Genomic DNA, 15,448 nt, shown 5'->3' on the forward strand with positions numbered 1-15,448 from the left:
ACAGATGTAGCCAGGCGTTCCGCAATTTATGATCTCTCTCCAATATGTCTGTGACGCAGCTGAGTCGGCACTTCTCCTGCGTCAGTGTCTGTATAATTTAGTATCCCCATCCTTTGTTGCTTAAGTGGATCAGAGCAGTCTTCTCCTGTGGAAGGAGGCTCCATCATTTTCATCATGGCCACCATTGTTGTGATCCCACAGTTGCGGGGGCATCTTCAGTTACTATTCTAATGTGCAATGTTGTCTGCAGTAAATGGAACTATAAACATATATAATTGAATTGGATAAGATTTTTCCATGACTCAGATTCTATTATTCCCACTAGTTAAATAAATCAGCAGTGTAAGTATAGCCAAAAGCTTATTGGGGGATGTGCCTTTAGGCTGTATCAGGCTGAATGCTAACTCTCTGCCTAATGCCAAGGTGGAAATAAACGGTAAACAGACTTTGTGTTATGACCCCCGAGGAAGACAACACAACAGAGATGAGGGACTGGGGAAAAAAAAGCAAAGTGTGTAGCAAGTTATTGAAAGGAAAGGTACTTAATTTGTATTTGTTGTCTCAGTATAGCCATACCAAACCAAAGTCTGTACTAACCTATGTGAACGTTTATGCAAACCTTTTTTGGGATAATGCCAGCCAGTTTATTATATTGCTTCGTGTTTCACCAATATAGACAACCACCTCTGTACCCTAAATAATGAGTTTTGACACTCCAGTATGTATGAATAAAGACGTGGTTTGATGATCATTAGAATATTTTCCAGGCGTTTCCTAGGGTAGCTGCATAGGCGGAAAACAACTCATTTCTGATGCCAGAAATAAAACAGAATGACACCCAGTCATTCTGTTTTAAAGACAGGCCTGAAATATGGCAGAAACCACTCAGTTCAAAACAGACCTTCAAGGGTTACTCCTGGAAGACTTTCAAGGGGTAAAGAGTTAAAGGGAAAACTAACACAAAGGTGTCTCAGTAAGGGCTTTTGCCACCATAACCCTTTTCCTCATTTGGTGTTTTGAAAGTCAAACCATTCAGTGATGCCTCATGTCCTGTGGATATGGGCATTGTCTTCCTGGAAGAGGATAGAAATGTTTAAGGGGCGTCCATACAGATAGTGACAAGAGACTGTGGAATGTCGATCAACTGCACCATCTTCAAGAGGCAACAGGCAAAGTGACAGTTAAATGTGAAAGTTAAATTTTCAACTTGAAGGCAGTCAGTCGACTTGTCTACCAGTTTGAGTGACAGATACCACTGGTTGATAAGTAGGGCAAATACCACAAAGTAAAGTGCAACAAACAAATCACTTAATATGTTAATGGTCCACACAGGAGGACTTTTTATAGATTAGCAGTGACTTGTCCTGTAAGTGTGTCTAAACCAGAACACCAACATGTCCCTCGCAAGACATCAGAGCCATCAGACGCCTAGACTGTCAGGGCCATCGGTTCATGCTTTTGCTTTAACTCGCTGTTCGCTTGATCGATTTGTTCTTACTTTGCTACAAAGTGTTACTCCAACTTTGTGCATTTTGGATGAATTCTATTCACGTAAAGAAAACCCTGCCCAGTTTATTTTTTTCAGTACTTGGAGTACTGCCCAGTTATAACACAAAAATGGGATTGATTGTTTAGAACACAGTGATCGATTGAACATTAATGTAGGCGGCAACAGGACAAGGAGAAAGAAATGTATTTAGAGAGATTTGTCATAGTCTGTCATCTTTGATCTGGACTTTTTTACTTAGAATCTGCTCCCTAGCTCTACTCAGAAAAATATCTTTGGCCTGGTTATTTTTAATGTTTATATAAAATGTTTTTCATTCTGCCCTGTCTATGCACCCTCTGCCTGCAGTCATTTTCGTCCTTTTTCCCCTCGCTTTTTTATTTAGAATCATCGTTTAATATATTTATCATGTCCAACACGGCAAATGACCGAACAGTTAAAAGCAGAGATGTAAGTGCGTGTTGTCCACATATTCAGTAGGTCACCTCGGCATCCTGTAGTGCTTCTCTAATCTGAAAAACTCTGGGACAAAGCACCAGTCAGATTAAGTAAATAATCTGGTGAGTAAGAACAGCAAATTGTTAGAAAAAGCTTTTGGGTGAAAGGGCCTCTAAAAAGAGGCTGTCGTATCCATGGAAACCAGACATTTATTCATGAACACTGTGCCAATGTCTCTTTCACTTTGTCTACCTATTCTGTCCTGTTTCCATTTGCATACATGCAGGACCATTTTCACACATGCTTTCCCCAGAGAAGTAAAACTTGGAAAAAGCAACTGTGCATTATTCCCTCCACATGCACGCTGCTAATCTGCCTTGCCACGGCTGTCTCGTTGGCTGCTACAGTAGCTGATATCATAGCTGATACTGTTTTGGTTATTATTGTTATCTTGATGTTTCATGTGCTATCAACTCTGACATTTATATTTGGTAAATGCACGGAGGCGTATGCGCGCATGCCTGTCAGCTCCAGCTTTTTGAGCTGGTTGGACAAAGGTGGGGGAGGGTGCGCAGGCTCGCAGCAGTGACGAAGCAAAAACGTGTCGGGCACAGGACAAGCTGTGCTCCATCTTTGAGAGCTGTTTAGAAGTGAGAGCATCCCTGTTTTCCTTTAATCTTCTGTAAGCTGATTGTCTGCTTGTGGAAACAAAAATCACAATATGGACAAAATAAACTCCCTCCAAAAAAGTGTCCAAATGTAATGACGGTTTTTAAAGCTAGGTCTTTAAGCATCATCTTTGTGCAAAGAATCTATGAAGCTGAAATGTGCATATATCCATGTTTCCATGTAGTTCAATGAGTCTGTTCCTGTGGTATTTTTTAAAAATCTATTGCTGTTAATATAACAGCAATAGATTTTAGCTCATCGGGTAGTGTCTTGTGCTTCTAGGGCAACACAAAGTACATCGTGTACTTGTGGGAATCAGAGAAATGCTGTGTCAGAGATCTGCAAGAGAAAAGTATAAATGTGGCCAAGAGTCTACCAGGTAATGCTGCCTGGGGTATTTGGAAACCAAACCAGATTAGATGGATTGTTGATGGGAGATGAAAGTGTGTGGCTGTGGTCCAAGTGTGTTTGCTTTTTTTTTTTTGTAAGATATTATGATGTAAATTGACACATTTTTACAGGAAAAACTGATTTGGAGGTTGGTTTTGGTTAACTTTAGAGTAATTGATTGTAATTGAATTTCTCAGAGGGACTATAATACTAGTGGCTGAAGTAATTTGATGTGGTGGTCGATCAGCCTGTGATAGGACCCCTCCAGAATGTGTTTCTTCTTAGAGAGGCACCACAAGTTGGTGTTTTTAAACTGAGGATTTTAACATTTGATTTGGTGGAAAACGCCATTCGTGTGATACTATATAATCTTAATTACATGCAGTCAACTGGAGTGAAAACATTTATGCTAACTCTCCAAAAAGTTGATTCTGTTCATCTGGACGTAGCGTTTTGTGGGAGAAACGTTTCGTCACTCATCCAAGTGACTTCTTCAGTCTCAGCTGACTGCAGGTTTCCCCAATCTTATAAACAGTACATTTGCATAATGACTGAAACCAGCCCACTGAAGGAACAATGGGCTGGGAGGTCAGTTCCTTAATCTGCACCTTAAACCTACACATACGGATCAGTATTTAAGGTTTGACTCTCATCATCCACTGGAGCACAAACTGGGTGTCATTAGGACGCTACAACACAGAGCAAACACCATCCCCACTGACACAGCGGCCAGGGAGGCAGAAGAACGGCACATCAAGAAGGCCCTGAGTAAATGTGGTTATCCCAGCTGGACTTTTGTCAAAGCTGGAAAGACGCTTAAAGAAAGCTCCAGCCGATCCAAGAGGGAAGGACAACTGCTGCCCAAGCGAAAACCTGTAGTGATCCCATATGTGTCAGGAGTATCGGAGCAGTTGAGACGCATTTTTTCTAAACACCGGGTCTCTGTGGCTTTTAAACCCCAAAACACGCTGCGCCAAAAACTGGTCCACCCCAAGGATCGGGTCCCCCGACACAAACAGAGTAACATAGTGTACGCTGTTAAGTGCCAGGAGGATTGCCAGGATTTATACATCGGGGAAACCAAACAACCTCTGGCGAAGCGGATGGCACAACACAGAAGAGCTACCTCGCCAGGCCAGGACTCTGCAGTCTATTCACACCTACAGGCCAGTGGACACTCTTTCAAGGATGAGGATGTACACATCTTGGACAGGGAGGAACGCTGGTTTGAGCGCGGAGTCAAGGAGGCCATTTACGTGAAAAGGGAAAGACCATCTCTGAATCGAGGAGGGGGCCTAAGGGTACATCTTTCGCCATCTTACACTGCTGTGATTGCAGCCATTCCCCACCTCTCTGTGAATGGTACTCATGGTCATTGATCAGTGGGTTTTGGTCAGTGGTTGTTGATCAATGGTCATGAGAATTTGCATAATTAAGATTAAGAAACTGACCTCCCAGCCCATTGTTCCTTCAGTGGGCTGGTTTCAGTCATTATGCAAATGTACTGTTTATAAGATTGGGGAAACCTGCAGTCAGCTGAGACTGAAGAAGTCACTCGGATGAGTGACGAAACGTTTCTCCCACAAAACGCTACGTCCAGATGAACAGAATCAACTATTTGGAGATTTACTTTCCTGGATGATTGAGAATGCATCAAGACATTCATGCTAACATTCAAGTTGTGATACCGATTCAGAGCTACTGAGAACAACAAATGAGTGTCATCATGGTGGCTTTGCTAGAATTTACATGAAAACTAAAAGGAGTTTCAACCCATTTTCTATCAGATTTCTGTTTGTTAACAAACAACAACGCACTCATTAAAGCATATTTATCTGGTCTAAATATAGATGATAATCACTGAACAGGAGTTTTTTCCTCTTCCTCACACACAGCACACTTTACTTGATCGTTGCATTACAAAACCACCACTCTCCCCTCATTTTGAGTGTGCATTTATATGAAGATGGAAACGCAGCATTACCGTGAACGTAAAGGCAACATTTGGAGGAAACGGAGCCTGCAGTAATAGATAGCACTTACCACTGGAGCAACTCATTAGGGGGTTTAAATGCCTCACATGGACACATTCACCATGACACCCACCTCTGTGCCAATCATCACCACCACTGTTTATTGCAAATTATACTATAATAAAGTAACAGATGACTTTCAGTTGGGATTTATCACTTTTCTCTCCCATTGTCAGACTTCTACCCCCGTGCCTACCTCAAAAGGCCCTTTTTGAGAGAGGGAACGCCCTGGTAGCTGGATATTCTCCCTTCCAAGGGTTGCCAAGAATTTGACACCTGTGCTGTTTTGTCCATGCAATACCTAAATCTAGAGCTGCATCCAGCCATCCTCTCCTGCACTGCTTAGCCACCTTGGGGTGCCAACTGTTTTCATCATCCATGACAGCACCTGTGCTATCACAGATGTATGTTTTTAGCTCACTGTAATTATTACCTACTGATGGAGCTATGTCACATAAGCTGAAAAATACTGCCTTTTCATTGTCATTATTACTTGTGATGTGATGCTTTTAGGAAAATGTTGGTGATTGGTGACTTGTAGGTGAGGGGTTGTCACTGTAGGGACACTATGTCCATCTGTTACCAGCCCAATGGGTGGTATGCTTATCGTGTGGTTTAATTACCAGTTTGAGCCTCTGGATTACAGATGTAACCACTGTAAACACAGCAGGAGTTCTCTGTGGTCAGACATCAGTTGGTTTCTGATATAATTCCTGAAATTTCAGCATGTCCTCCTCTTGGGATGCAGTGTTAAAGGTTTTTCATTTTCAGGTTAATTTCACTTTGTTCTTACTGTCTTGTATTCGAATCCGTATTTTAAAATTAAACAACATTTTCAAACGCAATACTGTAATTGATCTCGACGCCTCCTCATGCCATTTTTTTTTTTTTGGGGGGGGGGGTTTAATATGCATGGGATCTTTTTTCATTTTGCTTTTTAAAATTGAATAATTTCACCTAACTGATACTTTGCTGTTGTGTGGTTTATTTTTTTTATTTTTTTATTTTTTTAAATATACTATAGCTATCTTGGTGGGATGCTAGAAGATTCAGTGGATATGATTCACAGAAATAAACCACCCAGTTAGGCCTCTATTTCTGATTTTATTATAAAACCAAAATGACACAGGGTCGTACTCAAATGGAAAAGTGAAAATCCAGCAGAGCAGTAAAGTGGCAGAAATGACACAGCACCTGAATGAGAAGGATTGGAACTTATTCGTGTTATAGCACAAAGCTAGAAAATTGTTGGACATGTACCGCACTAATGTACCATACTATATACACTATAGAGTATAGAATGGTATATTGGGGAAGATGTTAATTTGCTTAATGTGCTTACTTTTGAATTATGAAGTTTAAAAAAAAAAAAGATTATAATAAATTATTTGCAAAACATTGGTGTTTTTAGAATAGGGATTAAAGAGAATAAAAGCCAAGGGCATGTCCTTCAGTTTCATCATGTGATTGCTTTTCACCTCTTTAAGTCCAGTGATTGAAGTATGACCTGATGAACATATTTGCTCAGCCCGAGTTGGACACAGGGCCCTAAGCTTCAAGGACAGACTCGACTGCCATCATTGTTCCTCTCGTTCTCATCTCCGCCACTCCTTAAAGTGTTGCAGTCTAATTTTAGCCGACCATCTATTAGAAGAGAAGTGAACTTGAAAAGACTGCAGCTGTTTTTTGTTTGTTTGTAATTTCTAAGAAACTGAGAAATATTTGCTATCATATTTGCAATCAAAATAGTTACATTTATTATCTGTATGTATTTTTTTATGCCCCAAGGAACTTTTTAAACTATAGTGAAGCATGACTCATGAAAAACCTTTTTTTTAAAAAGGTAAAATCCTCAAGTTAATCACAGTATCTTTGTTTGCACTACACCCAGTCACATAGTGCACTGGTTTGTGATAGGCAGCACTGGGTATCTTTTACACTTGCAGTAACCACCTGCACTGCAGTGCCAAAGCAAACACACTGCAAACATCAAAAGTTGCATTTCTTTTTCAGCATTAGTATTCATCAGGCAGGAAAACTGTCAGTCATAAGCAAGTAATAAACATTTTAAATGGTTTGGCACATTGACCTAACACAAGCTTGTGTACTACTTCTTTTCCTTCTTCAAATGTATAATTTTAGGGCCCTCGCAGTAAATTTTTAATCTCCTATGTGATGTCTGACCTGGCTGCAGGAGATTGCAAAACTCTACCTGGCACGTATGAACCAATGAACTACCAGAGCCAAAGGACCTGATAAAAGCAGTGAGAATATTAACTCTGGGTTTGGTTGTATTGATTGTTTCATGTCTCTTCACATGCTTCAGTATTGCTATCAACAAACTATATGGACTTTGTGTGTTGCTTCAGTTTCTCATATGTAGTCTCACATGAATCACGACAGAAGTATTTATCTTTCTATCGCTGGATTGTGTTTGTGTCTGACAGGGTGAAGAGGGGCCTCCCAGTCTGGAGTACATCAAGGCCAAGGATTTGTTCCCCCAGAAGGAGCTGGTGAAGGAGGATGAAAGCCTTCAGGTGAGGTGACAACCACTTCTACAGCACGGTCCCATCTGCTCTCACGCCCAGCAACATGACTTAATATTAGAAAACCAGGAACAAGTGTGGCACTTCTAGGTTGTGATGTTAAATCTTGGTGGCTAATAAAATCAATGTTCCTCTGAAACACCCTCACCTTGACGCCTGGTCATCTCATGATTTCCGAGATATTACTGCACAAGTCTCAACTCGACAGGCTTGAGGTCAAACATGGAAGAAGTGATGGTGATGGGGACCCAGAGGAATGCTTTTGTTTTTTTCACTGTCATGTAGCTCAACTTTTTCCTGTGCTAAACACTGACGAAATTAATTAGCTATTAGAATAACAAGTATTTCCATTTGAATGCAGCAATTGCCTACACTCTCTACAGATAAAGTATCATAGAGTTCTAATAAGAAAACAAATTCTCTTCAGTAAACTTTTTTTTTAAACTGGTTCTGAATTAAGCCAGCATGTAAAGAAAAGGGATATTTTTATGCAAAGCTTTAATAAGGAGAGCAGGAAGTTGTTTTGCACGTACATATGAAAGGACTGAATTGTGGCTGAGGCCTTTCTTTAAGTGCATTGGTTGTAAAGGAGCACTTGTGCTTGACCTACTTTAAAGCATTTATTTTATGAATATAAATGTAAATGTTCATATTATTAACATAAAAAGGCTAAATACATATATGTAGTTGGCCTGTTGAAGATCAACTTCTAAATACAGTAGAAATTTTACTTGAGAGGTTTGTATATGTGAGCCATACTGCAGAATAGACTACCCAAAGCTGTTCCAAAAATGTTTTACATAAATATATTAGAAGCCGCTGCAGAGGATAAAAAGGTTCAGAAACATTTAGGTCAGTTTAAGTGAGAAGGATTTCAAAGTCTGTTCCAAGTGAGGATACAAGTAGCAGAACTGTGATGGCTAACTTGCGCTTGACCCTCTGGTGTTAAGCTGGCGCTCTGTGGCTGTCTGCTGGTTAATGGAGCTTAGCATCATGTGTCTGGAGCACTGGACAAAGGAAAAATGGAGGGAGGAGGGGCCTGGGGTCACTATCTGTTGTTTCTTTTTTGTGGCTTTCAATTGAAGCCACTTGAACTGCAGGGAGTATCAACCTGTTCAAATGTTTTATTATTAAAGTGCTATGCTTTAAAGGGCTCTGTGTCAAAGGTATTTTGTATATTTTTTCCAACTGAGCAGTGTGCAAAGGAAGCATGGCTGTATCGTAGTCTGCTAGCAAAGTTTATGAGAGCGTCTTTTAATCTGCTGAATTCTTATGGCAGAATCTTTCTGTTTCTGCACTCTTACGCTTGCTTCCCTTCCCCTTGCATTCACACATGGAGTCACACATTGTATCTGTGCTTTTGTGTGACTTTTTGTGCATGTGTAGGCTCTCCCATGATGGTTTCACTGACAGCTGATGTCTCTTACTGCGGACAAATTGCAGGCATTTCCCCACCCCACTGTATTTATTACCCTACTGCCTTCCCTCCTGCGTGCGTGCAAGTCATGGAGCATGCTTTCAGTTGCGCGTACATTTGCTCACGTGCATGTCCTAACAGGCAGGCTGCTTAAACCGGAAGTCACGACTCACAAGTCAGTGTTTTCTTTTTTTTCCTCTTTAAATGGGGCTTTCTACTCACCCTCCCTCCCCCCCTCTCTCGTCATATTTATGCTGCTGAAGGCTTCGTAGAGGAAACGTGACACAGTATCTTATGCTGCACTTGCTTGCTGCCAGTGACTCATGCACCTACTTTTGGAGCACAGCTTGTTTAATGCAGCTTGCAGTCTGTACAGCATGTTAACTATGGCACTTCTAGCAACACACTTCAAGTCTTTTCCACAGCAGATAAATGTGTACACTCTCTACCTGAATTTGTTTATTTCTACTGCCACTGAGCCAGTATTTAATGAAATCATATACCTTTCCTTTGCTTTTGTGGCGTTTTCCTTTTATATATTGTAAAACAGTATCCTCGGTCCTTTTCCTCAGTCAGTAGCTACATGGTTTTTAAGCTTAACCTAGGTGTCAGCGCCATTTGTCCTCCTGTCACTTTCAAGGACAGGAGGACAGTTGAAAAACTGAAATATTTTAATCCCAAAGATATTTCAAAGTCCCGCTCTATTGTGCCGAGAAGGAGGGGGCTGCTGCTGCCTATATTTGGCTCTGCTGATGTCTGAGCGCAGAGTACTATGTGCTCCATTTCCCAGTTTAAGCTACACTTTTTTTTCCCCCTCGTCATGCTTCCTGTCTCGATTCATGTGGAAGTTTTCAGTTATTGATGAGCAGCAGGTGCAGTGATAAATAGCAGGGCTTTTTTTTTTTAAAAAAACAACAACAAACAAACATTTTTATGGATCAGCCATCATCAACATCTTTTGACCTCTTACCACTCGATGGGATTTCTACATAATAGTCCTGCTTTATTTTAGAGTTTTATGCAATTTGGCATGAGAGTAAATAGTCTGTTGGACTGGATGGAGTGATGGGAATATCGGTCACATTTAGCTTTTTGTGCTGTGGAGCTCTTCTTTCAGCAGTGTTAGCTGTTTCAAGTGGGCCTGCTATAGCCTTGCATTTGCTCTGCTGCATGTTGTCTTTTTTTAACATGCACTAGTGGGTCCTCTTCAGCATGACTCAGCAGTGCATGCTAATACAGAATGAGGTAATGTTGTCTCTAAGCAACACTTTCCTCACTACTTAGCAACTCAACAACAAGACCGGTGTCGCACTTTTCATTAGTTTGAAGCAGCCATAGCACAATAACTGTGCTCGTGCCAATCGCATCCAAGTGACAACTAAGGAAAAAAAGTGTGTTTTAGTCAAGACGGAATGGGCCTAACACAGTCCCCCAGTTCATCACAAAGCCGAGAGTGTTTCACAAAGTTATTTTATAATCTAACACTTGTGCTCCTGGTCAACACCATTTATTCAAGATCTTTTGTTTCAGTGCATCTTTTTTTAATTATATTGAAAAAGCCGTAAAGTAAACAGAATAACAACAAGAGCAGCTGGTCTGAAACTGATTAAAAGCTTCCGGTTTTAGATAAATGAAAAGATGTTTTGGGAGTTGGCACGTGCAACCATGTGTCTCTTCCACTCTGTCGACTTTTAAGATAATACCCTGCCTCAGAATGAAATGAAAAATGTTCTGTTAACCTCTGTTGGGAAGCAATTACCTTAATGTAGGGGTCTCGTTGCGGCTGAAGCCAGGGCTTGGCTGCGACTAATCAAATGGCCATGGAATGTTAATGGACAGTTTGGGATCCCTCTCCCTCTACACCGGAGCAGACAGTCTCCCTCCTACCAACAAGCCCCTCTGTGCTAACAAAGGCTCTTCTGTAAAACTCATATGCCCTAATTGGACAGCTACACATGCACGCTTTTTCTCATGTCCCTCTTTTTCTTTTATCTTCAATATTACTCTGACAGGATGATCACAAGCTGTCAGCTATGCTGGGTATTGCTTATAAAAATGAAATGCCGTGCCAATATGATATTTGAGTTTAAGTACCTCTAAAAGTATGACAAGGAGCTTAACAGATCATGTCACATATCTTGCTGTTTTGCTCTGAGATTACTTTTTTTCTTTTTTTGACCAAGTTAAATTTAATTTGTCATTGTCCAAAAATGACATTCCCACAATCAATATTTAGAATGAGTTGCACCAAAACTGAGGACGCAGCATTAACATAATATGTTCTGTCAGGATTAGACTTCCAGTAGATTGAATAAAGCTGTTAAATGCGTGCTGGTGTAATGTTTCATGCACATGAGACTTAAACAGTTCCATTGTTTTTGGGTCTTTGCAGGTGCCGTTCCCAGTTCTTCAGGGGGAAGGTGTGGAATATCTTGGCCGTGCTGATGAAGCCATCATTGCCATTTCTAACTACAGACTTCACATCAAGTTCAAGGACTCAGTCATCAATGTGAGTGCATGTCTCTGACAACAAACCTAACAAAGAATCACAGAACTGTCACTTCTGCCAGAGCCCTATGCCACCAGCAGAGGAGAGGGAAGGATGTTTAGTTTGGATGCAATTAGACTTTTTCCCTTCCCCCATATAAGTTTTCATTAAGAAATAACTGTGGCAACAAGGCAAATAAACTTTCAATGGGGTACCCATTGAGCACTTTTAGCTTACTTGGCATGTAGTTGTTTGTACCAAGGTGAAATCACAGGAGCACTAGACCCTCTAATCCTGAAACCACAAAGGTTTAATGTGACATCCAGGCTGGCAGTGCTCTCCACCAGCTCGCTCCTGCTGACGTCAGGCCTTGCTCAAATACAAATAGGCTGGTTGTTTGCATTCACTGGCAATGAAAATCCTTCTTCCCAAATCCATGTCATCTTTTCCAGAAGGATTCAGCTTCTGGAAAAGATGACAGTTTTAAAAACGAAGGAGGTGGCGAGGGCCAATCACCGAGGCACGTCCTCACCTTAACTTTAAGCAGAGGAGAGTGAGATTACCACACAAAGTTCAAATGTCACAGACTAACAGTCCTTATCAAACTGATTTCCTACTTAGACAGACTCCTGCCTTGACCCCAGAAGCACACATGAACTGTATGAATGCCAGCAAACAACCTTTCACCCACACCTCCCCTTCACAACTCTTTACAGCCTCTTACTTTTAAGCTGTTTTCTTGCCCTTTACTCCCGCCTGTGTTTGTCTTTCTCGTCATGATTTCCATTTGACTTGGCCATGTGCTACAAATAGTGCACAGCGTGATGTGCTCGGTTGTCTTTTCATCTCGCAGCCTCTTTGGTGTTTACTTTCCTTTTAACTCTTCATTTCCCAATGCCTCCTTTTTGGGTTTAATAGTTTGTTGTTTTGTTTTTTTCCATTTCCTCCTGTCTTATTTCTTCCCTCCCTCCTTCTCTCCTTGTCTGTGCTCCATGGTGTCACTGTGTTTTAGACCTACCCAGGTGTGGACATTGACATATCTGTGAGTACCATATGATAAAACATCACCCTCTGCCATAGTCTAGACAGCTGTCATTAAGCTCCTCTTCACTTTACATGATTGGGATGCACTGAGGCCAAACTGTAATTTACATTCAGCAGAGTGGTAGATGGATTAATCATTTTGTGAAATGACTGTGTCGCCAGCACTCTTTCTCTTGAATTAAACTGGCCATTATTTGTAAAAAAGTGCGCATACATAGTCCTTATGCTCAAAGGTTTGTCCATAAGGGATTTTTTAAACCTCGTCGGGGGTTCATTAACATCGTACTCTAAAGTACCACTTACCTGCTTGAAAAGCATAAGGGACGGCAGGTTTGTAGCTGTCACATGGTATCATAACAGTTCTAGAGGCAAAGTTGGAACACCAGTGTGGCCTTTTGTTCCTCTGCAGTCAGGTTAAAGGTTTACTTAGTGTGTCTAACCTGGATACAGTCTGTACTAGACCAGAGGGTGGTAATTTCTCTGCCAGTGTGCTGTCTGCTCACACAGTGGACTATCAGGCTAAATGCACGTGCTCTCTGTCTCCCTCTGCAGGTGCCTCTCAGGCTGATAGAAAGTGTAGAGAGCAGAGATATGTTCCAGTTGCACATCATTTGCAAAGACTCTAAAGTTGTCAGGTAAGAAGAGCCCTCACTCTTACACTCTCTTACAGCACAGTACTCTGATACACATTTGAATTAGTAATACTATGGGTTCATTTAGGAAACTGTACACATTACCAATTGTAAATTGTACACATAACAACAGACTGACCGAATTTGGAGTTCAGTTTGACTTACTTGAGATCAAATTAAGCAATAATGTAAAAGGACTTGACATGGAGAAAAAGTCAAATTATGTGTTTTTGCAGAACTGTACTTGTGACTAAAATCATCAATGACTACAACTTGTGACGCACTGTCATTCACCCACCTTAGATAGGAAATGTAAAATAATATGTAGGTAATACTTTTTTGAAACTAAGGTTTCAAAGGTAATAAAGGGTGTTGGTAAATTCTCATCTTTGTGTTCATGAACAGTTTAAAACCAGTGGAACTGTCGCATACTCGGTAGCAGATGTGCCCAGCAGCATTTTGGTTCCACATTATTAAGCAACCACATTACTACTCTGGTTTAAAGGCTGGAAAATCACAGAACAGCTGATTTGTTTTGTTTTGTTTTTCTCCTAGTCCCCAGTGCATGAAGGGTTTGTTGGATCTCACTAATCTTTCTAATCTCCACAGATGCCACTTTGCAACGTTCAAGCAGTGCCAGGAGTGGGTCAAACGTCTGAACCGGGCCATAGCACACCCATCACGGCTGGAGGACCTGTTCGCCCTGGCCTATCACGCGTGGTGTCTAGGAGGCAGCGCTGACGATGAAGATCAGCACCTTCATCTTTGTCGCCCAGGTTCACACACATTCGTTCACAGTTTTAGAACAAGTAAATGTTTGAGAGGGCATTTTTCATTTATACCCTCGCACCATGTTCTATGTGTGTTTGTAGGTGATCATGTACGTCAGAGAATGGAAATGGAGGTCAAGAGGATGGGCTTCGATACTCAAAACATCTGGAGAGTGTCTGATATCAACTGCAATTACAAGTATGTCACTGATGCTTAACCATGAGAAGCACAGCAGGTATATCCTGATGACTGCATCTAGTTTTAGTAGTATAGAATGGTGTCATGATAAAGAGTAATGATTGGATAGTTGACGGTGAATGGCAGAATTTTAGAGTTAGTTACTTTTTGATGAGATCCAAGGTTTTTCAGAATGAGAGTGTCACCAGGGATGGGAGGGAAGAAAAGGGTACCTCAAAGTGAAAGGCAACACCTAGAAGCAAATTCCACATCTTTTAGATATATGACTTTGATGTTTTCATCATCATCCACTGTGACTAGAAGTCTTAATTGATTAATGGATGTCCAATAGGTACACTTTAAACAAGACAAGCTAATGGCTAATCTAGGATGTCTTTAAAGCTGCAATTTTCCCTGTCATTGAAACAAACAGCGCGCTGAGGCTACCAGGTTGGGTAGTTCAGCCTAAGATAAACTGTATTAAGGCAGTCACCTAAGTAGAAACAATAGACTGAATGGGTGTATGAGTGTGTGCACCTGTACATCGGGGTCTCCTTTGCAGTCTGGGTAAATAAATGCTACAAAAAAAAAGGTCAGTCTGTTTGGAGGGCCCAGGAGAACACACCCCACTGAGACAGACACACACACACACACACACATAGGACAACTGGCTAATTAAACAAGTCACAGCCTGCTGAGGCCCATGACTCAGCACTGTATTTTATACACACACACACACACACACACACACACACACACACAGTCTCTCTCCCTCCTGCTATTAGACTCTGAGCAAGTGAATATAATTTGAAGAAAGTATCCTGGGAGAGAAAGAGGAGAAAGCAGAGACAGATGGAGGTTTCTGATTTGTTTTCTGGTCTAGCTGAGATATTGATGCTGCAGTGACCCTGAAAACCAGAACATTTTAGGGAATGTCCTTTTGCAGCCAGTTTCATCTTGGTTTTCCTCATCAAAAGATAATGCAGCATTATAAACTGTTTTAAAACTTCCTTTAGAACAGGGATGTCAAACTCAAATACACAGTGGGCCAAAATTCAAAACTGGAACAAAGTCGCGGGCTAACATTAATATTTATTGAAAAAAAAATCTTCCTCCAGATATAAGAATGAATCTTTTCTTATGGACTCAAACAAGTTTTGCTGAAAAACTGAATATGGAACAAGCAAAGCTTAATACTAAACAATATATACCGGTATATATTAGCTGTATAATACCAGTAAGCCAGCTCTAATAGTAATTTGGTATGGCTTCGTGGGCCAAATGTAATTTGGCTGCGGGCCAAATGTGGCCCGCGGGCCAGAGTTTGACACCTATG

General features: G+C 41.1%; 1 protein-coding gene across 3 annotated transcripts in view; it reads left to right on the forward strand.

Moving 5' to 3' along the window:
• The window catches only part of mtmr4 (myotubularin related protein 4), a 42,902-nt gene that overhangs the window by 17,352 nt on the left and 10,102 nt on the right, over positions 1-15,448 (forward strand). For 2 of the 3 annotated variants that reach the window (XM_080866699.1, XM_080866700.1), the window contains exons 3-6: positions 7,485-7,574; positions 11,393-11,509; positions 13,085-13,167; positions 13,774-14,133. In XM_080866699.1, coding sequence (XP_080722825.1) covers positions 7,485-7,574; positions 11,393-11,509; positions 13,085-13,167; positions 13,774-14,133 — 650 coding nt within the window. The remainder of the gene's footprint in view (positions 1-7,484; positions 7,575-11,392; positions 11,510-13,084; positions 13,168-13,773; positions 14,134-15,448) is intronic. The other variant, XM_080866701.1, reaches the window with a different exon arrangement.

Source organism: Rhamphochromis sp. 'chilingali', assembly GCF_963969265.1.
Source record: "Rhamphochromis sp. 'chilingali' genome assembly, chromosome: 19".
Classification (NCBI taxonomy): Eukaryota; Metazoa; Chordata; class Actinopteri; order Cichliformes; family Cichlidae; genus Rhamphochromis; species Rhamphochromis sp. 'chilingali'.